Here is a 19,967-nt window from a genome sequence, read left to right on the forward strand (position 1 = left end):
GAATGTAGTTTTAAATGCAGTTTTTCATTCGTCACCTTCCCTCATTCTAATATGATGATATCCACTTTTCAAATCAATTTTAGAAAAGTATTTTGACCCATGCAATTCATCTAGCATATCATCTAAACGAGTGATAGGGTGTCGATACTTTACCGTTATGGAATTTATGGCTCAACAATTGATGCACATCCTCCATCCACCATCCTTCTTTGGGACAGGAAGAACCGGTGCAGCACAAGGGCTTAGGCTTTCGCGAATCCAGCCTTTGTCAAGCAACTCATCCACTTACTTACGTATTTTCTCGACTTCCTCTGGACTTGCCTTGTAAGCTGGACGATTTGGGATTGATGCACCCGGAATGAGATCCATCTGATGCTCAATGCCCCGAATAGGTGGTAATACTCCGGTTACTTCATCAGGAAACACATCTTGATATTCCTGCAAAAGAGAAGCAACATTGGAAGGGAGTTCTATTAGCTCTTGCTTAGACAAATAAACAGGTTTAATCAAAAGTAAATAAGAACTTCCCTCGTGAACTTTCAAATTTTTTGCCTCTCTCAAGCTCACAAGCATTTTTCTTTTAAGCTCACTTTTGCGTTGTTCACACACTTGCTCTCTTTTATTACTCTTATTTTTTTCGCTCTCACTTTTCTCACTCCCATGCTCACTTTTTTCACTCTTTTTTCTTTCTCTCTTTTCTTTAGCTTCTTCCAAAAATTGACGATGCATGTAGAGTTGGTCCTCATGGACATCCATTAGAGACAACAGCTTCAAACATATCTTTCTACTCCTAAACTCAAATGAGTATCTATTGAAATATCCATCATGATAAGCCTTTCTATCAAACTGCCATGGTCTCCCAAGTAATACGTGACAAGCTTGCATCGGTAGCATATCACATACGACTTCATCCTCATAATTTTTTATCTTGATAGGAACCGTCACCTGCTTGTTCACATTCAACTTTCCGTAATTGCTAACCCACTGCAATTTGAATGGTTTGGGGTGGGGTGTTGTTAGCAAATTCAATTTTCGAACAGCAAGTTCACTTACAATATTTGTGCAACTCCCACTATCAATAATGAGGCTACACACTTTGCCTCCAATTATGCAACGAGTTTGAAAGAGATTTTCTCGTTGTTCCTCATCAAAGGTCCTTGACATAGTGTTTAAGGCTCGTAAGGTAACCAAACTCAAACCAACACCAGAATCATAGTCATCATCCGTGTTATTTTCCTCAATTACTCCTTGATCAACCCCCTCCTCATTTTCAGATTCTGTTTCGTATTCCCCAAACTTATTGAGGATCATCATTTTTTTGTTTGGGCATTAACTTGCAATGTGGCCTCGACCTTGACACTTGAAGCAAATGATATCTCGATTCCTCGGCTTCTCCGGATCAGCTCCAACATGCTTGTTCCGTGGCGTGTCATCCTTGATAATACCATTTCCTATACCGAAGCCTTGGGCCACTTGGGTTTTGTCATCCTTCTTGGTATAATTCGGTATGAAAGGCTTCATACCAAATGTTTTCTGTTTGCCCTCACGCTTCAATTGCTTCACAATAGTAATAGCATGTTCCACCAATTCCTCAATATCATCAAAACGATACAATCTCACTTTGTCAGCAATATCTCGATTCAGCCCCGTCAAGATCCTCGCTACCGTGGCTTGTTGACTCTCTCGAACATCAGCACGCATCAAAGTCACCTCCAAATCCTTGTAGAACTCATCGACTGTCCTATTTCCTTGCTTCATCGATTGTAGTCGAACATGCAATTCTTGCGTATACGAACTCATCACAAATTTAGCTCGCATGACATGTGTCAACTCCTCATATGTTTGAATCATCGGTGCTCCACCTCGCCTTCGATTGAGGCAAATATTGTCCCACCAATGAATGCCATAATCTTTGAACTCGGAGACCGCAGCTCGGACTTTTTGTGGACCATCCAAATCTTGACAATCAAAGATCAGCTCAATCTTTTGCTCCCAATCAAGATATGCTTCTGAATCATATTTCCCGTAGAAAGGTGGGATTTGGAATTTTATAGAACAAATTGGATCATTGTCATCTCTCCTATGTGCCCCTCGTCGTCCTCGAAGAGGAACATTGCTCTCTACTTCTCCATCATACTCAATCATGTCACGATCATCTTCGAGAAGATCACAAACTAGTTCATGCCTTGGAGTATTCCCTGTAGATCGTCGTCCTAAAGGTGGAATGCCATTGTACGGACATGGAGGGGTTGTATTCCCTTCTACCCTCGATGTTTCCAACTTATTTATTCGGGCATGGAGTCCCGCAACCTCATGTAGAAGTACACTTTGTACTTCCACCATCATATCTTTCACGAACATTTTGGGGTCAAAGCTTGATGCGGATGCCATATCATATTCCTCGTCACTTCTCTCACCTGCCATAGAAAAATATACTAGAAATATATATATATATATAGATGGTTAGATAAATGATTTCCTCACCGTCTCGTGTATACCCACGTAATGTACCTCTCCGTCTTACACACGCGCTCAAATTTCACGGTCCTTGGTAAGCCCCTCGAGTTATAGCCAACTAAACTTCACGGAATATAGCCAATATAAATTGACGAGTGTACCCCAAGAAGCCAAACTCAACAATAGAAACGAACCAACAATGAAAGTACAACCGCAAGAAAATCGATATCCACAAATAAACAAGTGGATACAATACTCAAAATCACTATATTTCAAAGAGGGCTTTTCTTTTTTTTTTTTTTTAATAATTTTTTTTTGCAGTATTTTTTTTTTTACTTTTCTGCAGTTTTTTTTTGTTTTAATTTTCCGCAGTTTTTTTTTTTTTTTTTTTGCAGTATATATTTATATATAGTTTTTGCCCAACAATGATAATGCTACTACAAAAATTTAAAAGATCTTAACATAATTTAACAATATGAAATAAAAATTACTAATACTATCGGAATAAGAATTCCGATAAAAATGGGCTCTGATACCAAATTGATGACACAACCCAAGTAACTAAACTATACTAACCGAAACTTAAAACTAAATTCAAATAAAAAAAACTAAGAAAGAAAGGGGAAGATATTACCGGTGTCCGATTCGTCAATCGATCGGATGTGAACCCAAGCGTTTCCTAGACCTAACACCTCTAAACAAATGAAGACTCGAACGATTTGGCTAGAAACTCCGGTCGGTTTCGGAAGCCACGAACCCAATGAATCAAACCAAGGACCCGATTTGAGAATGATACGCGTTGCAAGGGTAACCCTCGCCCACACACTAATTCCAATATAATGGAACAAAGATAAAAACTTTAATTGATATAAATTTCAAGGTGTTTAACAAGTGAACCCAAGTGCCTTATTTATAGGGGAGGCTAGCTTGGAAAAAGACTCTACAACCAATGTGGGACAAAAATATATATTATTTATATTCCACTAATTAAGTAAATAAGAGATGTCCAATTAATTAGATTGATGGGACCCACTTTATTAAATAAAATAAAACACCTGTTATCCCACATGGGTAATGATGTGAGTAGAAACTCCCATGGGTGTTATAAATTGTGGTCTTCAAGGGTGGATGCACTCCAATGTTGATAATGCTCTTCCCATTGGCCTCCATGCTTCAACTTTATGCTTGTTCTCCTCTTCCAGTTATAGAATTAATACCATAATATTAGTTTGAAACTTCTTGGCACGGTTTCGAGTAATCGGACTTGGTGGTAGTGTAGGTTCATCGTCGCTTTTGACGACCTCGTCATGTTGATCCTTCCCCACCAGCTGACCCTTCTGCACCTTCTGAGCCTCTTCCCAATCCTACGGAAATTACAGTACCTGTCGCCACTGATCGGCGACCCACTGATAGGCGTTTGTCACACGATGCAAAATTTAAATATGATAAACCTACTTCTGCAATAAAAATAATATAGTATAGATCAAGTAGGGTCGTCTCCTCAGGGAATTAAAAAGGTTTTACTTTCGATTTTTTAATTTATAAATATAATAAAAGGGGGGATTTTGGAAGTATGAAATAAAAATAAAATAACAAACTAAAAACTCTACGACTAAAAGATAAATTCAATAAAAATAAGTTTCCACTCTATGAATGAAATTGACAACTTGGGTAGTGGATTTGATCATCGATAAATATTTAATTTTATTGGTTTCTAAATAAATTAGTTATAGTTACCGACACACGCCTAATAACCAACTCTTCCTTAATTTCTCGACAGTCTATATATGCACGTCAACTGCTTCCCTAGTTAGACTAGAACCCTAGTGATGCCACAAATAATTTACTAGCCTAACCGCCTTGCGAACTAGAAGAGCCTAATTCAATTTAACAATTACCTACGCAAAATTTTTTAAAATTGATTCTGTGATTTCCTTATGGTGTCTGCCACTAGTTGCTACTTGAACCAAATTAAAATGCAATTATGGACGTCGAATTTAGTTTAGTAATTAATCCTTAATCCAATTGAAATACCTGGCCACAATACCCAACCAAATAAAAGATTATAACTCAAAGAAATCAGAAACCACATAAATACTTAGGAACCAAAGAAATATCATAAATCAAAACAAGTCTAATCCCCCAAATCCATACCAAGTTGTTTTTCACTCCTAGATTAGAAATGTGAACTATTCGCTAATCATAGGATAAAGAAAAAAGGAAGCAAAGAGAAATATCGCCTAAGAATTATGTTGGTAGGGGTAGAACTCGAAATCTTGTTGGAAGAATCTTTCTCCTTCTTGCCCTTGCACGGTTTCTCTTTGGGACTGTTCTGCACGGTGTTCTCCTCGGCAAATGGCATAAAGTGGAGCATCCCCCTTCTTTCTTTCCTTTATATTTGCCCTACTTTTGTAACAATTGGGCTTTTGACCTTTTTGTTCTCTTTTCCCACTAATTCTATCAATTTTATTATTTTTCTCCTGCAAATCATAAATAAATAATATATACCCAAATCAGGTAGAATCTAATCAAAATCAACCAAATATCGCAAATAATATAAATATTTTAACGCATGTGATTTGTGGCTATCACCCATCTGTGTAAGTCGTCCTCCTTCTCATCTACTTGATTATTATTGTTTTTCTGCCATTTTATCATACCATAAATCCAGGACCTTTCGTGAGGCGAACTGTGATCCCTTGTGGCGCGACGCTATGTCTGAGGAATTGTAGGCTCTTAAAAAGACCGGCACGGGGGATATCGTCGATCTCCCTCCTGGAAAGAAACCTATTAGCTGCAAGTGGGTGTACAAAATCAAAACTCACTCGGAAAAATAGCATATAATTCTCTTGTGGTTTGGTAAATTTGCTGAAAAGCCCCCGAGGTTTGAAAATTCCATAAAAGCTAATTGTGATTTCTAAAATATTGCAAAAAAATACTCCCACCATTAATATTTAACATAGATTGTATCACACATGCAATCATTGCATGTATTATTGAAAATTTACATAATAAAAGAAGGAAAGTCACAAAATTGCCCTTCATTCTCCAATAATTTACCTAATTATCCTTCATTCTCCTCCTACTCGTGAATTTGGGGATTTTCCAATCTCACTGGATTTTTTCATCTTCTGATGATAAGTCAGGTTGCTTTGCTCCTCTCTATTCCAGCCGCCGCATTAGCCTCTTCTCTCCAACGCCCGCGCTGAATCCGACCGGCACTAACATATTCTTTTTTTCGCTCAGGACCAAAACTCAACCCGTTCAAGCTGCCAATCCAGATCTGTTGCATTTCTGTGTTGTTATGGGTCAGATTACGAGTCGGATCAGGAACGATTTCTCAAAATCGGGCTGGCAAGACCCCGCCTAAACGGAATTGGAAATATAGGGTGAGTTATTCTTTTGGTGATTTTTATTACTTATATTTTGAAGAAATTTATTTGATTTAATATTAACTGAAATTTATTGTTTCAATTCAATTCTTTTTTTATTCTAAATCGAGTTTTAGCATTAAATTGATTCTTCCTTCCTAAATTTTATTTTTTTGTGTGTTTGAATTGAGGATCTTCAGAATGGTTATATATATGTGTGTGTGTCTATATGTTGGATATGCAACTTGCTGCTACTGCTACTTTTGTTATTATTTACAGTATTTGTTTTAAATTGAGAATTTATGATATTTTTTTCCTAATTTAGATTGCACATTGTAACTGGAATAAGGAGTGAGTTGCAAAGTGCATTTTACACACTTGAGAGAAAAAATATATATACAAAGAGAGAGGGATGGGGAAGGAATGGAAGAATTAGGTAGATGGAGAAAGAAGAAGAAGAGGCGGAAGAGAGGGAAGAAGAATATGGGAAAATAAGGGAAGAGAGAGATGAAGAAGATAGTGTAGCGAAGAAGTGTAATTTACACAAGGGCATAACGGTCAGTGTGTATAAAAATTTAACACCGTTAATGCAATTTAAAAAGAGGGGGCGAATGTGCATCATTTAGAAACCACAAGTAGGTTTTATAGAACTTTCGGACCACGGGGGATTTTCAGAAAATTCACCAAACCACAGAGGAATTTTATGCTATTTTTCCAACTCACTCTGATGGTTCTATTGAGTGCTACAAGGCTCGCCTTGTAGCCAGGGTTTTTTCCCAAGAGTATAGTATTGATTGTGAGGAGATATTTGCTCCAGTTGCTTATTCGACATCTGTCCGTTGTCTCCTTGTTGTTGTCGTTGTTCGACATTGACAATTATTACAGTTGGATGTGAAGAATGTGTTTCTTCATGGAGATTTTTCTGAGAAAGTCTACATGACCCCTCCACCTAGCTCAGATTTTTCAGGGAAGGTATGTCAGCTGCGTCGTGCCCTTTATGGACTGAAGTAGGCGCCCCGAGCTTGGTTCACCAAGTTTAGTGTTGTGCTTCTTCAGTATGGCTTTTCTGCATCTCCCTATGACTTTGCTCTGTTTATTCATCATTCTCCTATCGGGATCATCATTCTATTGTTGTATGTGAATGACATGGTTATACCGGCGATGACACTTCTGGAATATCCGATCTACAGACCTACCTTCATCGACACTTTGAGATTGGTTATCACTTTGAGATCTGAATTGGAGATCTGCATCTCCCTCCATTGTGACAGCACAAGCGCAATTCAGATCTCCCATAATGATGTCTTTCACGAGCGCACCAAGCATATTGAGATTGGTTATCACTTTATTTGTCAGCATGTTCGTGCAGGCACTGTTCATCTATCTTCTATCTCTTCCGATGATCAGACTGCGGATATCTTCACCAAGTACCTTTTCCCAGGCCGGTTCTCCACATTGTTGAGCAAACTCAAGTTGGTTTCTACACTACCACTTTGAGTTTGAGGGGGGGGTGTTAGCATATTTTTTATATATTGTCATTTGGGGCTCACATATATATGCCTATATATGCACTTTGAAACTCTCTTTTTCGGTCAATATACAATGTCTATTTTCTGCAAGTATTCAAACAGAGCCAAAAGGGGACCTGATCCTCGAGCATGAACAAATCCTGCTGTATTAGGACACTGGCAGCCATGCCGTAATCAGAGGCAAACAAAAAGACGGCGGCGCCAATTGTGAAGTTATGCATCAAGTCAATGAGGAAACAGGCGTCGTGTAGGATGATCTCTGCCAATTCCTCGTTGCTGAAGGGAACCCCCTCGTAATTTTTTTGATATTTACTATGTTCGATAAGATCTTGTCGTGGAAGAACTTCCGGTATTTGTTTTTGTCCCACCTCATGCTGACGTCGACGAAATTTTTAAGTAGCTTCTTTTTTTGTTTCTCCATCGGCCGGAGATGGCGTTTTTCGTGGTGATAGGGGCCCAACGAAAGCACCGCCGGGTTGTACACCTGTCGGTTATTGCAGCGCATGTAAGGGGTAACTCTATAAATTCGATTGTAGTCATCGTAGTCAGTTTCACTATCGCTGTCCTTGATGTGCTCCACCTCCGGCGGTGGCAGCTTTTCGATGTCGGGAGGAGCATCGTGGTGGGATTCTGTAGCGGTGGCGGTGGGGTTTTCAGGTGAATCCTCCATGATGGCTTAATTGATACAATTTGGAGACACATAATTTATACTCATTTACAGCCAATCAAGGTTCACCACAAGTTTTGCTCCACCAATATGAGTAATTTCTTGATAAGGTTATGTGATTTTCTTTTTAATAATATAAAAGAAAGTGTATTTTATAATTCAATTATTGAATTATATATGTACATGAAAATGAAATTTATAAATTGTATATATTCAATTTGACATGGGAGTTATATCTAATAATTTCATGTTAAATAAATAGTGGTGTCCTTGGAACAATCCAAATTCACAGTGCCTATAGTGTTGAATATAAAATTCAACACTGTGTTGAATAGCACACAGTGTGTTAACGAATATCACACAGTGGATTAACGAACATCACACAGTATTAGCACAGACATAGTATACATTAATATAATACAAATACACTACATGACCTCACATATGATATAATCTCACACAGCACATACAATAGTGGTCAACGTTTGTGGGATGACTTTTTGTTACGATTTTTTGTACACGACAAAAAGAAAAATTCTTTTTTTAACAACTCATCTCCGTAACAAACGATGCGGTACAAAAGTTTTCTAACATCTAAAACATATTTTTTTATCGGTTTTTGTTACAAGTATCTGTTCATGACAAAAATTAAAAATCTATTTGTAACAAGGCAAAGTCGTAACAAATAATGTGTTGAGAATGTTTTCTAACATGCACAATAAATTTTAGTAACAGTTTTTGTAACATCTCACATGTCCGTTATTAAAACATTTTGAAACGACTTGAAGAGACAATATTTAACGATTTTGGTAACAACATCAATTTCGTGACAATTAACATATAAGCTTTTTTCCACAATTCCTACAAAAAATGGATCACATGTCCGTTATAATAACCTTTTTTTCTACACAAGACAAGACTACATAAAGGACAAGCAAGTCAAAATTACATACTTATGCGCAAAATGATCATTTAATAAGCCGTAGAAACATCATAGTTTCTACACAATAGTGTTCAATTCATTATATTAAAACATGTAAGGCATCAATTCAAGTTCAACATATAAACGTGGAAGGGGGATGATCATACAGCGAAAAAAATATGGCGAAAGAACTCAAGTGTGGGGAACCAACTGCAATGAATGAGTAAGTTATATGAGTATTTAATTGCAAAAACATAAATTACTACATCAAATAAAACTTCAAAGATAAATTATATACATCTTTGTACCTCCACTCGATAGGTTCGACATTGACTACCTCACGGAGGGTACATGCTCCAGCAATTGTTGGCAGAATAAGTACAGTCTCTGGAACCGTGGTAGCAGTTACATAGACCTTAACATTTGCTAGCATATCATCTATATATAAATAGAACTTTCTATCATGAACATAATCTATGATTTCAACGAGTAGTTTACAAAAGAAAAAAACTAATAATAAGAGAAATCATCGACAATATTTAATACATAATGAAAATAGTCGAATATGTTTTAAAAATGCCGGAAAAGGAGAAGATTTTTCATTTACTTAACTACAGGTCAAATCATATGAAAGTATATACAACTACAAGCTAGACAATAAAAAACTATCAAATGTATGTTCATATCATCTACTAAATGTGCATGTAATTAACTATCTAACAAAACCGGAATAGTTCATTGCACTGGTCACCTGCAGTAATCCATTCTAAGTTTTTCTAGGAATAAAATATCTAGTAATAATCCAAGACTCACTGAAGTCTCAGCTCTTAAGAATAATAATTTCGAAATCATGACACATATAAAGAATATGCACAATTTAAATGAAGATGCATTCACGAACATATTCAATATCAACAACACCCAAGGTCCACCAACAAGAGTGCCTAGGAAACAATATATAACAAAAACCACTGCATATCCCCGACATTGAAAATACACTGAATTACGTTTAAAATCCAAACACAGCCTACTGAACGGATAAATTCTCAATGAAAAAAATATTACGGACACAAAAACACAACAATCCTAATAAAACAAGCTAAAATCACCCACAAGAACAAATGGTAACAAAAAATTTTACTTCCCACGTCATAACTATGGCAGTCCCCACATTTATATATACTAGAAGTACGCCTTAAATATTGCTCAAACTCTTTTTAATTCTGAGCCATCACAAATTAAATAGCGATAACAAACTTGGAATGGGGCGAACAACGTGATCCCTTCCGCAACATATTTTACCAAACCACGGGACATCAAAAGAACACAAGGCCCGAGCTACATGAGAGTGTTTGCAACTATCAAAAACATTGCTGACAAAGTATAAGAAAAATATGATGTCATTTCTAATCTCCTAGAAGGGAACTAATACATTTAGCAGTACAGAAACAAACCTGTGAACATAACCATTCAACCAGTCCTTTCAAAACATCATCTATAGTTATCATCTTCTTCTTTGAACCTAATGCCACATGAACGATGGCATTATCCTAAGTTTTAGGTCTTCCACTGGAAATGCATAAACAAGAATGGTATGTAAGCCAAATCTAAAACCAAGTGTTACTAATAAGATATGAGTAGAGAAGCATACCTCACTATCTAAGAAAGTATTTTACCGCTCTTCTCTTGTATAAAACAATTACATTCAGAGAGCAATCTACAAAGTAAAAAAAGATGATCATGCAGTTGTTATTATATGAAGCAACCCTCTATCCAAGTTGTATGACTCAGGCATTGGAATAAGTCATAGGTTGTCCTTAAAAGAGGGAGGACCTATGTATAAAAAGGTAAATCTAGCAATCGCCAATAAGTTATATTTCATTAAATCTGAAGCACACAAACTATCTATGTAATAATAATAAAAGCAAGAAAAGTGCGTACCAGTAGGTATAGATAGAGGAGATGACCTCATATTCCTTGTCTTCAAAATCCCTTTATATATACACTGACTATTATTGATTTGTTTAAAGCCAAGATTTGCATAAATGATTACAAGACTATTAGGAGATAGGAAATAGCTACCCAAACTTATAAGGCGATTACGGATTTGGAAAAAATGAAAATGGAAACAATGTGAATTTTGTCAGACACAGGGTACTGAATATTTCTTCATAGTGTTAAATATTTTTTAACTTTTATTTGTCCATCATTTGGAAAGTGTTAAATCGCTTTTCAAAATCTATTATTTAATAATTTATTTATTATTTATTGATTAATTTTATATAGATATTATTATTATTATTATTTATAATTATAATATTAATTTTTTGTTACGATTTAAAATATGTAACAAATATATATAATCACATCTCGTCATATTTATAGTTGTTATGGATAAACTATCGAAACAAATAAAAAAAAAAAAATTGACCAACACAAACTTTTTTTGTTCCGACAAAAAGTATAACAAAAACCACTTTTTGTGACGGAATTAGTATAACGGATTTACTTTCGCTAGAAAAAAATAATTTTTTTGCAGTGATACTCTCGCTAGAAAAAAATAATTTTTTTGCAGTGATACTCTCGCTAGAAAAAAATAATTTTTTTGCAGTGATACTCTCATATAAAATACATTGTAATTATAAACAAACAACAAAAGACGTGCGTGTGCTTATTTGGAAAATCATCAAGCCCTCCCATCCAAATTAATATTCTGGTAAAGATCTAAACACCTGCTAGTGGTATGGGCAAGTAATAATTAATAATTAACAACACAGACTCTTTGAAATATGAGCAAGTAATACACTAATATAAATTAAATTTATATTTATTGATTGATTATATAATAATTAATAATGTAAATTTTTTTTAAATAATTATACTGATTAGTCTATCCTAACTATTTCTGGGACCCTTTCTTTACTTATATTTTCCATTATATCTTCGTACAAATTATTAACAACTTTTCAAATTGTACAGTATTATCTCTATCGTAATTAATTAATTAATTTTATTATTTTAATTTGTCTTAAATCAATTTATTTATTTTTTAGTAATTAAGGTCTCTACCTAAAATTAAAAAATTTCTTATATTTTACATATTATTACAACAATATCATCAATTTACACATAAAATACTCTCTTCATCCCACCATATACATCCAGTTTATAGAAGTTTAAATAAAGTATAATTAATAATTAGTTAAGAAATATATTGGTAAAATAATTATGATATAATATAAATAATTATAAATTAAGATTAAAATAACTCATTAATTTAATTAAAATTTAAAAAAATACTATTAATTATAAAATTTTAAATGTAATTAAAATATATAATCATTTTTTTTTTCTAAAAAGAAAGCAAATAATGTGAAACATACGAAAATAGAAATAGTGGACAAATAAGTAGAATAGATGGAGCACTATTAATATTCTAGATGTGTGTTTATTTTGTGGAATTGGATTATAATATATAGTATTATTTCAATGGATTATATACTCACATGATAAAATAATGCAACGTTTATTTTAGTGTATTATTGTATAAAATTATTAATTTTTCTAAAATACCTTTAATTATATGATAAAATTAATACTAAATTTTCTATTAATAAAAGATAAAATAGGCTTTTTAACATCAATACTATTTGAGTATGTTTACTTTGAAGAATAATATTATAATTGCTGGATTGTTTCAATTAGATTATATAATAATAATAAGATTAATTAATATGATGTTTACTTTGTTTGATTAAATATAGAGTAACATAAACTTTAGTATTGTTATTACTTGATAAATTAATCCTACCCATCTAAGTAAGATTAATAATCATATATTAGCATATTAGTATAGTGGACTTTAATTAATACGGAATTTTAATCTATTATAGTAAAAATAAGATTATGTTTAATAAAATAATATTATTCACTATAACCATATAAAAAGTAAATATGAGTACAATTTTTCATATACCATATATTGTATTATATACATATAAAATATTATTATTCAAAAACCTAAGTATAAAAATGAAAGGATAGATACATACAGCACACATGACAGCACACATGATGACGCAGCTCAAGTAATTAAAATATACTAATCGAAAATTAAAAATTAAATTCAAATAAAAAACTAAGTAAAAAAAGAAGATGTTACCGGTGTCCGATTCGTCAATCGATCGGATGTGAACCCAAGCGTTGCCTAGACCAACACCTCTAAACTAATGGAGACTTGAACAATTTAGCTAGAAACTCCGGTCAGTTTCGGAAGCCACGAACCCAAGAAATCAACCCAAGAACCCGATTTGAGAATGATACGCGTATGCAAAGGTAACCCTTGTGTGTATAATTTTCAAGGTGTCCAACAAGTGAAGCCAAGTGCCTTAGTTATAGGGGAGGCTAGCTTGGCAAAAAACTCTACAACCAATGTAGGAAAAAAAATATATTATTTATATCTCACTAATAAGTAAATAAGAGATGTCCAATTAATTAGATTGACGGGACCCACTTTATTAAATAAAATAAAACACCTCTTATCCCACATGGGTAATGATGTGACTAGAAACTCTCATGGGTGTTATAAATTGTGATCTTCAAGGGTGGATGCACTCCAATGTTGACAACGCTCTTCCCATTGGTCTCCATGCTTCAACTTTATGCATGTTTTCCTCTTCCAAATGTAGAATTAATGCCATAATATTACTTTGAAACTTCTTGGCACGGTTTCGAGTAATCGGACGTGGTGGTAGTGTAGGTTCATCGTCGCTTTTGACGACCTCGTCATCCCCCCCTTCTTGAAAAATTGAGTCCCCCATTTTCATAGCCTGTTCATCTCCTACATCAAAAGGACTTAAGTCAGCAACGTTGAATGTGCTATGAACTTGGTACTCACCCGATAGCTCAATACGATAGGCATTGTCATTGATGCGTTCCACAACTTGGAATGGCCCGTCTCCTCTTGGGCTCAGCTTAGACTTCCGTTTCTCGGGAAATCTACTTTTTCTCAAGTGCAACCACACCCAATCGCCTGAATAGAACACTACATGCTTTCGATCTTTGTTAGCACTTTTAGCATACCGAGCGTTTGATTTTGCAATGTTATCCCGAACCTTTGAATGCATCTCCTTCACAAATTCAGCCCATTTCCTGCCATCACTATTAAAATACTCATTTCTAGGCAATGGTAACATATCCAAAGGTGTTAGAGGATTAAAGCCATAAACAACCTCAAAAGGAAAAACATGTGTGTCGATGAATGAAACGTACGATTATATGCAAATTCAGCGTGAGGCAAACATTCTTCCCAACTTTTGCAATTCTTTTTTATCAAGATACGAAGTAGGTTCCCTAAGGTTCTATTCACTGTTTCAGTTTGACCATCCGTTTGGGGATGATGAGATGTAGAAAATAGCAACTTAGTTCCCAATTTAGCCCAAAGTGTCTTCCAAAAATAACTAAGAAACTTTGTATCCCTGTCCGACACAATTTTCTTAGGGACACCATGCAATTTTAAAACATTATGAAAGAATAGATCTGCAACATGAGATGCATCATTGGTTTTCTTACATGCAATGAAGTGTGCCATTTTTAAAATCTATCAACCACGACAAAAATCGAATCATTTCCTCTCTTAGACCTAGGCAATCCTATAACAAAATCCATTGAAATATCAGTCCATGGTGCTTCTGGAATAGGTAAGGGTGTGTATAGACCGTGTGGTTGTGCATGTGACTTTGCAATCTTACAAACAACACATTTATTCACATAAGACTCCACATCATGCTTCATTTTAGGCCAACAATAGTGTTCATGCAATGCACCAAATGTCTTATCACGCCCAAAGTGACCCATTAATCATCATGTGGCTCAACCATTAACACATCACGAAGTGAACACCTAGGTACACACAAACGATTCACACGAAACAAATACCCATCATGCAAATAATAATCACCAAAGCCATGCGTAGCAAATTTTCCAAAGATATCAGAAAAATCAACATCATTCACATAAATATCTTTTATGAATGCAAATCCCATAAGCTTAGATTCTAACAAGGTTAGCAACCCGTACCTTCTTGATAGCGCATCAGCTACAACATTTTCCTTTCCTTTCTTGTACTGAATCGAGTAAGGGAATGTGTCCACGAATGCTACCCATCTTGCATGCCACTTCCTAAGCTTTTGTTGACTCTTTAAATGCTTTAATGATTCATGGTCAGTGTGAACATTAAATTCTTGTGATCGCAAATAGTGCTGCCATGTTTGAAGTGCACCAACCAACGAGTACAATTCTCGGTCATACGTCGAATAGTTGAGGGCAGCCCCACTCAGCGTCTCACTGAAGTACACAATCGGCTTCTTTCCTTGCATCAAAACAGCTCCAATTCCAATTCCTGAGGCATCACATTCCAATTCAAATGGCTTAGTAAAATCCGGTATAGCTAAAATAGGAGCATTAGTAAGTTTTCTCTTAAGCAAACCGAAAGATGCTTTTTCAGAAACTCCCCAATCAAAGTGTTTATCTTTCTTTATAAGCTCAGTCAGTGGTGCTGCAATGGAGCTAAAATCTCGCACAAAGCGACGGTAAAAGCTTGCTAGTCCAAGGAAACTACGAACTTCCTTGATCGTTTTAGGTGTTGGCCAATCCCGAATAGCTTGTGTTTTAGCTTCATCCACACTTATCCCTTCAGCACCTACAACAAAACCAAGAAAAATACATTTTTCGACACAAAAGTCGCACTTCTTCGGGTTAGCATAAAGCTTTTCAGCTCTTAACACTTCCAAAACACTACGAATATGCTCTACATGTTCTTCCATTGATTTACTATAAATGAGAATATCATCAAAGTAAACCACAACAAACTTCCCTATGAAAGTACGTAATACATGATTTATTAACCGCATAAACGTACTTGGAGCATTCGTAAGGCCAGAAGGCATGACTAACCACTCATATAGGCCGAATGTAGTTTTAAATGCAGTTTTCCATTCGTCACCTTCCCTCATTCTAATCTGTTGATATCCACTTTTCAAATTAATTTTAGAGAAGTATTTTGACCCATGCAATTCATCTAGCATATCATCTAAACGAGGGATGGGGTGTCGATACTTTACCGTGATGGCATTTACGGCTCGACAATCGATGCACACCCTCCATCCACCATCCTTCTTTGGGACAAGAAGAGCCGGTACAACACAAGGGCTTAGGCTTTTGCGAATCCAGCCTTTGTCAAGCCACTCATCCACTTACTTACGTATTTCCTTGACTTCCTCTGGACTTGCCTTGTAAGCTGGACGATTTGGAATTGATGCACCCGGAATGAGATCCACCTGGTGCTCAATGTCCCGAATAGGTGGTAATCCTCCGGTTACTTCATCAGGAAACACATCTTGATATTCCAGCAAAAGAGAAGCAACATTGGAAGGGAGTTTCATTAGCTCTTGCTTAGACAAATAAACATGTTTAATCAAAAGTAAATAAGAACTTCCCTCATGAACTTTCAAATTTTTTGCCTCTCTCAAGCTCACAAGTATTTTTCTTTCAAACTCACTCTTACGTTGTTCACTCACTTGCTCTCTTTTGTCACTTTTATTTTTTTCGCTCTCATTTTTCTCACTCCCATGCTCACTTTTTTTACTCTTATTTTTTTCACTCTTTTTTCTTTCTCTCTTTTCTTTGGCTTCTTCCAAAAATTGACGATGCATGTAGAGTTGGTCCTCATGGACATACATTGGAGACAACGGCTTCAAACATATTTTTCTACTCCCAAACTCAAATGAATATCTATTCAAATATCCATCATGATGAGCCTTTCTATCAAACTGTCATGGCCTTCCAAGTAATACGTGACAAGCTTGCATCGGTAGCACATCACAGACGACTTCATCCTCATAATTTTTGATCTTGATAGGAACCGTCACCTGCTTGTTCAACTCTCCGCAATTGCTAACCCACTGCAATTTGAATGGTTTGGGGGGGTGTTGTTAGCAAATTCAATTTTCGAACAGCAAGTTTACTTACAATATTTGTGCAACTCCCATCAATAATGAAGCTACACACTTTGCCTCCAATTATGCAACAAGTTTGAAAGAGATTTTCTCGTTGTTCCTCATCAAAGGTCCTTGACATAGTGCTTAAAGCTCGTAAGGTAACCAAACTCAAACCAACACCAGAATCAGACTCATCATCTGTGTTATTTTCCTCATTTGCTCTTTGATCAACCCCCTCCTCATTTTCAGATTCCGTTTTGTATTCCCCAAACTTATTGAATATCATCGTTTTTTTGTTTGGGCATTGACTTGCAATGTGGCCTAGACCTTGACACTTGAAACAAATAATATCTCGATTCCTCGGCTTCTCTGGATCAGCTCCAACATGTTTGTTCCATGGCGTGTCATCCTTGATAACACCTTTTCTTTTACCGAACCCTTGGGCCACTTGGGTTTTGTCATCCTTCTTGGTATAATTTGCTGTGAAGGGCTTCGTACCAAATGTTTTCTGTTTGCCCTTACGCTTCAATTGTTTCTCAATTGTAATAGCACGTTCCACCAATTTATCAATATCATCAAAACGAGACAATCCCACTTTGTCAGCAATGTCTCGATTCAGCCCAGTCAAGATTCTTGCTACCGTGGCTTGTTGACTCTCTCGAACATCAGCCAGCATTAAAGTCACCTCCAAATCCTTCTAGAACTCATCGACTGTCCTATTTCCTTGCTTCATCGATTGTAGTCGAACATGCAATTCTTGCGTATACGAACTCGTCACAAATTTAGCTCGCATGACACGTGTCAACTCCTCCCATATTTGAATCATCGGTGCTCCACCTCGCGTTTGATTGAGGCAAATATTGTCCCACCAATGAATGGCATAATCTTTGAACTCGGAGACCACAGCTCGGACTTTTTGTGGACCATCCAAATCTTGAAAATCAAAGATCAGCTCAATCTTCTGCTCCCAATCAAGATATGCTTCTGAATCATATTTCCCGTAGAAAGCTGGGATTTGGAATTTCATAGAGCGAGTTGGATCATTGTCATCTCTCCTATGTGCCCCTCGTCGTGCTCGAAGGGGAACATTGCTCTCTACTTCTCCATCATACTCAGTCATGTCACGATCATCTTCGAGAAGATCACGAACTAGTTCATGCCTTGGAGCGTTCCTGGGAGGTCGTCGTCCTAAAGGTGGAATGTCATTGTATGGACGTGGAAGGGCTGCATTCCCTTCTACCCTCGATGTTTCCAACTTATTCATTCGGGCATAGAGTCCCTCAACCTCATGTCGAAGTACCCTTTGTACTTCCACCATCATATCTTTCACGAACATTTTGGGGTCAAAGCTTGATGCGGATGCCATATCATGTTCCTCGTCACTTCTCTCACCTGTCATAGAAAAATATAGTGGGAATATATATATATATAGATGGTTAGATAAATGATTTCCTCACCCTCTCGTGTATACCCACGTAATGTACATCTCCGTCTTACACACGCGCTCAAATTTCACGGTCCTTGGTAAGCCCCTCGAGTTATAGCCAACTAAACTTCACGGAATATAACCAATACAAATTGACGAGTGTACCCCAAGAAGCCAAACTCAACAATAGCAACAAACCAACAATGAAAGCACAACCGCAAGAAAACCGATATCCATAAATAAACAAGTGGATACAATATTCAAAATCACAATATATTTCAAAAAGGACTTTTCTTTCTGTTTTTTTTTTAATAATTTTTTTCTACAATATTTTTTATTTTTTTGCCCAACAATGATAATGCTACTACAAAAATTTAAAAGATCTTAACATAATTTAATAATATGAAATAAAGACTACTAATACTACCGGAATAAGAATTCCGATAAAAACGGGCTCTGATACCAAATTGATGACGCAGCCTAAGTAACTAAACTATACTAACCGAAACTTAAAAACTAAATTCAAATAAAAAACTAAGTAAAAAAAAAAGATATTACCGGTGTCCGATTTGTCAATCGATTGGATGTGAACCCAAGCATTGCCTAGACCCAACACCTCTAAACCAATGGAGACTCGATCGATTTGGCTAGAAACTCCGGTCGGTTTCGAAAGCCACGAACCCAAGGAATCAACCCAATGACCCGATTTGAGAATGATACGCGTATGGAAGGGTAACCCTCGCTCACACATTAATTCCAATATAATGGAATAAAGAGAAAAACTTTAATTGATATAATTTTCAAGGTGTCCAACAAGTGAAGTCAAGTACCTTATTTATAGGGGAAGCTAGCTTGACAAAAGACTCTACAACCAATGTGGGACAAAAATATATATTATTTATATCCCACTAATAAGTAAATAAGATATGTCCAATTAATTAGATTGACGGGACCCACTTTATTAAATAAAATAAAACACCTCTTATCCCACATGGGTAATGACGTGAGTAGAAATTCCCATGGGTGTTATAAATTGTGGTCTTCAAGGGTGGATGCACTCCAATGTTGACAACGCTCTTCCCATTAACCTCCATGCTTCAACTTTATGCATATTCTCATCTTCCAAGTATAGAATTAATGTCATAATATTAGTTTGAAACTTTTTGGCACAATTTCCAGTAACCGGACCTGGTGGTAGTATAGGTTCATCGTCGCTTTTGACGACCTTGTCACATGAAGTATTATACATATACATGTGTTTATTTACATTTCAAACTTCAAATTTTTATTATTTAGATTTTGCGTTTTTTAAAAAAAGAAATATTTTATCTCTCACTAAATATTTTATCATACATTATTTTAATATACAAACCTAATAAAAAAATTTCAAATCCCATCGAAAGAAATGCACGCAAATAAAAAATTTTGAGACTAATAAAAAATTAAATATTTGATGTCATATATTTTTTTAGTTACTATTTATGAATAATGCTAACTTTCAAAAATATTTAAACAATAGTATATTTGTACTGAAAGTAATACAAATTGAATACTAATAATTTTGATTAAAAAAAAAGAAAGACAAAAATTACCTATGC

General features: G+C 35.6%; 1 protein-coding gene across 1 annotated transcript; it reads right to left on the reverse strand.

The window, feature by feature from the left end:
• Window positions 1–14,801: 14,801 nt before the first annotated feature.
• On the reverse strand, window positions 14,802–17,619 carry LOC127263617 (uncharacterized). The gene is made up of 4 exons (XM_051292727.1): window positions 17,014–17,619; window positions 16,800–16,907; window positions 16,208–16,397; window positions 14,802–15,820 (listed from the first exon to the last, which is right to left on the reverse strand). The coding sequence occupies exons 1-4, from the start codon at window positions 17,617–17,619 to the stop codon at window positions 14,802–14,804; spliced, it is 1,923 nt and encodes a 640-aa protein (XP_051148684.1).
• Window positions 17,620–19,967: the final 2,348 nt, after the last annotated feature.

The sequence above is a fragment of the Andrographis paniculata genome, unplaced genomic scaffold (genome assembly GCF_009805555.1).
Source record: "Andrographis paniculata isolate CXL003 unplaced genomic scaffold, ASM980555v1 Contig69END, whole genome shotgun sequence".
In the NCBI taxonomy this organism is placed as follows: domain Eukaryota; kingdom Viridiplantae; phylum Streptophyta; class Magnoliopsida; order Lamiales; family Acanthaceae; genus Andrographis; species Andrographis paniculata.

What these genes read in the sequence shown, in the direction of transcription:
- LOC127263617 (XM_051292727.1), bottom strand. Translation starts at nt 17,619, where the DNA reads ATGCTGGCTGATGTTCGAGAGAGTCAACAAGCCACGGTAGCAAGAATC. An exon ending in TACCGATGCAAGCTTGTCAC is followed by an intron (nt 16,398 to 16,799) that starts GTATTACTTGGA and finishes TATTTGTCTAAG; the next exon opens with CAAGAGCTAATGAAACTCCC. An exon ending in AGAGGAAGTCAAGGAAATAC is followed by an intron (nt 15,821 to 16,207) that starts GTAAGTAAGTGG and finishes GTACTTTCATAG; the next exon opens with GGAAGTTTGTTGTGGTTTAC.